The sequence below is a fragment of the Engystomops pustulosus genome, unplaced genomic scaffold (assembly GCF_040894005.1).
Source record: "Engystomops pustulosus unplaced genomic scaffold, aEngPut4.maternal MAT_SCAFFOLD_89, whole genome shotgun sequence".
In the NCBI taxonomy this organism is placed as follows: domain Eukaryota; kingdom Metazoa; phylum Chordata; class Amphibia; order Anura; family Leptodactylidae; genus Engystomops; species Engystomops pustulosus.
This window is the reverse complement of record NW_027284975.1, coordinates 152,622-158,866: the sequence shown is the minus strand read 5'-3', so window position 1 is coordinate 158,866 and position 6,245 is coordinate 152,622. Positions and strand designations below refer to the sequence as shown.

At 53.1% G+C, this 6,245-nt stretch overlaps 1 protein-coding gene across 1 annotated transcript in view; it reads right to left on the bottom strand.

Moving 5' to 3' along the window:
• Nucleotides 1–6,245, bottom strand: part of RAB11FIP4 (RAB11 family interacting protein 4) — a 149,618-nt gene that overhangs the window by 2,964 nt on the left and 140,409 nt on the right. Inside the window, 2 exon segments of the mRNA XM_072131553.1 lie at nucleotides 5,380–5,532; nucleotides 5,604–5,741. Of these exon segments, the coding sequence (XP_071987654.1) occupies nucleotides 5,380–5,532; nucleotides 5,604–5,741 (291 nt within the window).

Below are 6,245 nucleotides of genomic sequence, written 5' to 3'. Positions count from 1 at the left end.
GGGGCAATAGAGAGAGCTGCACAGAGGGGCAATAGAGAGAAGCTGCCAGAGGGGCAATAGAGAGAGCTGCACAGAGGGGCAATAGAGAGAGCTGCACAGAGGGGCAATAGAGAGAGCTGCACAGAGGGGCAAAAGAGAGAGGCTGCACAGAGGGGCAATAGAGAGAGCTGCACAGAGGGGCAATAGAGAGAGCTGCACAGAGGGAGAATAGAGAGAGCTGCACAGAGGGAGAATAAGAGAGCTGCACAGGGGGAATAGAGTGAGCTTCACCACAAGGTGAATAGAGTGAGCTGCACAGAGGGGAATAGAGAGAGCTGCACAGAGGGGCAATAGAGAGAGCTGCACATAGGGGGAATAGAGAGAGCTGCACAGAGGGAGAATAGAGAGAGCTGCACAGAGGGGCAATAGAGAGAGCTGCACAGAGGGGCAATAGAGAGAGCTGCCCAGAGGGGCAATAGAGAGAGCTGCACAGAGGGGCAATAGAGAGAGCTGCACAGAGGGGCAATAGAGAGAGCTGCACAGAGGGGCAATAGAGAGAGCTGCACAGAGGGGCAATAGAGAGAGCTGCACAGAGGGGCAATAGAGAGAGCTGCACAGAGGGGCAATAGAGAGAGCTGCACAGAGGGGCAATAGAGAGAGCTGCACAGAGGGGCAATAGAGAGAGCTGCACAGAGGGGCAATAGAGAGAGCTGCACAGAGGGAGAATAGAGAGAGCTGCACAGAGGGAGAATAGAGAGAGCTGCACAGAGGGGGAATAGAGTGAGCTTCACACAAGGTGAATAGAGTGAGCTGCACAGAGGGACAATAGAGAGAGCTGCACATAGGGGATAGAGAGAGCTGCACATAGGGGCTAGAGAGAGCTGCACAGAGGGAGAATAAGAGAGTGCACACGAGGAGAATAGAGAGCTGCACAGAGGGGGAATAGAGAGAGCTGCACACAAGTTGAATAGAGAGAGCTGCACGAGGGCTGGAAGTGGAGGGCTTCACAGAGGGTGAATAGAGTGGGCTGCACAGAAGGAGAGAAGAGGAGGCTGCACAGAGGGGGAATAGAGTAGGCTGCACAGAGGGAGAGAAGAGGTAGCTGCACAGAGGGTGAATAGAGTGGGCTGCACAGAAGGAGAGAAGAGGAGGCTGCACAGAGGGGGAATAGAGTAGCTGCACAGAGGGTGAATAGAGTGGGCTGCACAGAGGGTGAATAGAGTGGGCTGCACAGAGGGTGAATAGAGTGGGCTGCACAGAAGGAGAGAAGAGGAGGCTGCACAGAGGGGGAATAGAGTAGGCTGCACAGAGGGTGAATAGAGTGGGCTGCACAGAAGGAGAGAAGAGGAGGCTGCACAGAGGGTGAATAGAGTGGGCTGCACAGAGGGTGAATAGAGTAGGCTGCACAGAGGGTGAATAGAGTGGGCTGCACAGAAGGAGAGAAGAGGAGGCTGCATAGAGGGTGAATAGAATGAGAATGTGAATTTTTCAAATTCTGTAGAACCAGGAGACACAATCTTGATGGGATATCCAATGGTTCCCCTCCTTAAAATGACACCATGGTTTTAGGTGTAATGGATCGGAAGTTACGGCTCTTAGTATCCAGAAAGTATTAGATACACCCTTGGTTACGGAAGAGCCCAGTGACAGGAGCTATGAGATACATCATCGGCAAGTAAAGGGTTAATCTACAGGGTGGATGAGAGATCTAGGAGGTCCTGACCCCTGCTCTTCTCCATAGTCTACAGCCAGTGCAGAGAGGAGGCCAGTCAGTTCCTGCCACAAAGGAGGAAAAGGAGGAGCTTACAGCCAGTGCAGAGAGGAGGCCAGTCACTTCCTGCCACAAAGGAGGAAGAGGAGGAGCTTACAGGCCAGTGCAGAGAGGAAGCCAGTTACTTCCTATCAAAAAGGAGGAACAGGAGGGGCTAACAGCAAGTGCAGGAAGGTCAGTCACTTCCTGCCACAAAGGAGGAAGAGGAGGAGCTTACAGCCAGTGCAGAGAGGAGGCCAGTCACTTCCTACCACAAAGAAGGAGGAGCTTACAGCCAGTGCAGAGAGAAGGCCAGTCACCTGCTGCCACAAAGGAGGAAGAGGAGGGGCTTACAGCCAGTGCGGAGAGGACGCCAGTCACTTCCTGCCACAAATGAGGGAGAGGAGGAGCTTACAGCCAGTGCAGAGAGGATGCCAGTTACTTTCTGCCACAAAGGAGGAAGAGGAGGAGCTTACAGCCAGTGCAGAGAGGAGGCCAGTTACTTTCTGCCACAAAGGAGGAAGAGGAGGAGCTACAGCCAGTGCAGAGAGGAGGCCAGTCACTTCCTGTAACAAAGGAAGAAGAGGAGGAGCTTACAGCCAGTGCAGAGAGGACAGTCACTTCCTGAAACAAAGGAGGAAGAGGAGGAGCTTACAGCTATTACAGAGAGGAATCCAGTCATTTCCTGCCACAAAGGAGGAAGAGGAGGAGTTTACAGCCAGTACTGAGAGGAGGCCAGTCACTTCCTGCCACAAAGGAGAAAAGGAGGAGCTTACAGCCAATGCAGAGAAGAGTCAGTAACTTCCTACCACAAAGGAGGAAGAGGGGGAGCTTACAGCCAGTGCGGACCGGAATCCAGTCACTTCCTGCCACAAAGGAGGAAGAGGAGGAGCTTACAGCAAGTGCAGAGAGGAAGCCAGTCACTTCCTGCAACAACGGAGGAAGAAGAGCTAACAGCCAGTGCAGAGAGGAGGCCAGTCACTTCTTGCCACAAAGGAGGAAGAGGAGGAGTTAGAGCTGGTGGAGAGAAGAGGCCCGTCACTTCCTGCAACAAAGAGGAAGAAGAGCTTACTGCAAGTGCAGAGAGGAGGCCAGTCACTTCCTGCCACAAAGGAGGAAGAGGAGGAGTTTACAGCCAGTGCAGAGAGGAGGCAAGTAACTTCATGCCACATAGGATGAAGAGGAGGAGCTTACAGCCAGTCACTTCCCTGCCACACAGGAGGAAGAGGAGGAGCTTACAGCCAGTGCAGAGAGAAGGACAGTCACTTCCTGTAACAAAGGAGGAAGAGGTGGAGCTTACAGCAAGTGCAGAGAGGAAGCCAGTCACTTCCAACCTCAAAGGAGGTAGAGGAGGAGCTTATAGCCAGTGCAGAGAGGAAACCAGTCACTTCCTGCTGCAAAAGGAGGAAGAGGAGGAGCTTACAGCCAGTGCAGAGAGGAGGCCAGTCATTTCCTGCCACAAAGGAGGAAGAGGAGGAGCTTAGAGCTGGTGGAGAGAAGAGGCCTGTCACTTCCTGCAACACAGGAGGAAGAAGAGCTTACTGCCAGTGCAGAGAGGATGCTAGTCACTTCCTGCCCCAAAGGAGGAAGAGGAGGAGTTTACAGCCAGTGCAGAGAGGAGGCCAGTCACTTCCTGCCACATAGGAGGAAGAGGAGGAGCTTACAGCCAGTGCAGAGAGGAGGCCAGTCACTTCCTGCCACAAAGGAGGAAGAGGAGGAGCTTACAGCCAGTGCAGAGAGAAGGCCAGTCACTTCCTGCCACATAGGAGGAAGAGGAGGAGTTTACAGCCAGTGCAGAGAGGAGGCCAGTCACTTCCTGCCACAAAGGAGGAAGAGGAGGAGTTTACAGCCAGTGCAGAGAGGAGGCCAGTCACTTCCTGCCACATAGGAGGAAGAGGAGGAGCTTACAGCCAGTGCAGAGAGGAGGCCAGTCACTTCCTGCCACAAAGGAGGAAGAGGAGGAGTATACAGCCAGTGCAGAGAGAAGGCCAGTCACTTCCTGCCACATAGGAGGAAGAGGAGGAGCTTATAGCCAGTGCAGAGAGGAGGCCAGTCACTTCCTGCCACAAAGGAGGTAGAGGAGGAGCTTATAGCCAGTGCAGAGAGGAAACCAGTCACTTCCTGCTACAAAGGAGGAAGAGGAGGAGCTTACAGCCAGTGCAGAGAGGAAACCAGTCACTTCCTGCTGCAAAGGAGGAGAGGAGGAGCTTACAGCCAGTGCATAATTATGCAAGTTGAATTTAGAAGGAGGCCCCTGATGAATGGGGTTCCCACAGCTGCGATGCCTGGATCTATGAGGAAGAGCCCAGGATGGACGTGAAGCCACTGACACAGGACACATGGGGAGAAGCTGCCGATGGATCCGCGCAGGCGTCCGCAGATGGAACTTGATGTTATGGACAGAGAATCGGGTTGGATTTCGGTTATAAACCCCCAGAACCCACTCCTTTTAGTAGACAATGTGCAAACAGAAACTGGACGCAAAGACGCACTGCCCCATAATGTCACAAAATTCAATTCTTTGTCATTAAAATTGTTCTGGAAACACAATCCATAATGAAAGCACAAAATGATGGAGGTGCTGACCAGGAGGAGTCCGGAGCCGCAATCCCTGCTGCATAGTGAGACGACCCCGCTGCTACCGGGGCACTATAATCTTACACACCTTCCTAATTTACTTTTATACTCTGGTCACTGCCAGAGCTGCACTCACACATGTGGATAGGGTCATATACTCTGGTCACTGCCAGAGCTGCACTCACACATGTGGATAGGGTCATATACTCTGGTCACTGTCAGAGCTGCACTCACACACCTGGATAGGGTCATATACTCTGGTCACTACCAGAGCTGCACTCACACATCTGGATAGGGTCATATACTCTGGTCACTGCCAGAGCTGCACTCACACATCTGGATAGGGTCATATACTCTGGTCACTGCCAGAGCTGCACTCACACATCTGGATAGGGTCATATACTCTGGTCACTACCAGAGCTGCACTCACACATGTGGATAGGGTCATATACTCTGGTCACTGCCAGAGCTGCACTCACACATCTGGATAGGGTCATATATCTGGTCACTGCCAGAGCTGCACTCACACACCTGGATAGGGTCATATACTCTGGTCACTACCAGAGCTGCACTCACACATCTGGATAGGGTCATATACTCTGGTCACTGCCAGAGCTGCACTCACACATCTGGATAGGGTCATATACTCTGGTCACTGCCAGAGCTGCACTCACACACCTGGATAGGGTCATATACTCTGGTCACTACCAGAGCTGCACTCACACATCTGGATAGGGTCATATACTCTGGTCACTGCCAGAGCTGCACTCACACATGTGCATAGGGTCATATACTCTGGTCACTGCCAGAGCTGCACTCACACATGTGGATAGGGTCATATACTCTAGTCACAACCAGAGCTGCACTCACATCTGGATACGGTCATATACTCTGGTCACTGCCAGAGCTGCACTCACACATGTGCATAGGGTCATATACTCTGGTCACTGCCAGAGCTGCACTCACACATGTGCATAGGGTCATATACTCTGGTCACTGCCAGAGCTGCACTCACACATGTGGATAGAGTCTTATACACAGCCAGAGCTGCAGCGTGTGCCGGTGTCTCTTACGTGTTTGAGGCGGCGGATCTCGTGCTCCAGCTCGGTCTCGCGGGTCTTGGCGCTGTACTCGTGGAGTCCGGTTGAGAGTCCGCGTCCTCGGCGCTCGCAGTCCAGCCGGTAGATGTGTAGATGCTCCAGCTCCTTGCGTAGATCCTCAATGAGCTGTAAGGAGGAGCGGATGAGGACTGGCACACTGTAACGCCCCCGCCCCGCAGCAGTCCCATCACACGCACCTCCTGCGTGGCCTCCCGCTCCTGCTGGAACTTCTGCCGGTTCTGACGCAGTTTGTCCATCATCTTCTTGTACAGATCCATCTCATCTCTGAGCCGCAAACTCGTGTCCTCCAGCTTATCCGACATCCGCTGCCGCTCCTGGGGGACACAGGCCACACCCACCTCACCTGATGTCATGCAGGCCACACCCACCTCACATAATGTGATACATGCCACACCCACCTCACATAATATCATACAGGCCACACCCACCTCACTAAATGTCATACAGGCCACATACCAAAGCCTTGGAATCTGATGTATAGTGTAGCTGTACTGGAAGCCTTGGGGGGTCTGGTGTATAGTGTAGCTGTACTGGAAGCCTTGGGGGTCTGGTGTATAGTGTAGCTGTACTGGAAGCCTTGGGGGTCTGGTGTATAGTGTAGCTGTACTGGAAGCCTTGGGGGTCTGGTGTATAGTGTAGCTGTACTGGAAGCCTTGGGGGTCTGGTGTATAGTGTAGCTCTACTGGAAGCCTTGGGGGTCTGGTGTATAGTGTAGCTCTACTGGAAGCCTTGGGGGTCTGGTGTATAGTGTAGCTCTACTGGAAGCCTTGGGGGTCTGGTGTATAGTGTAGCTCTACTGGAAGCCTTGGGGGTCTGGT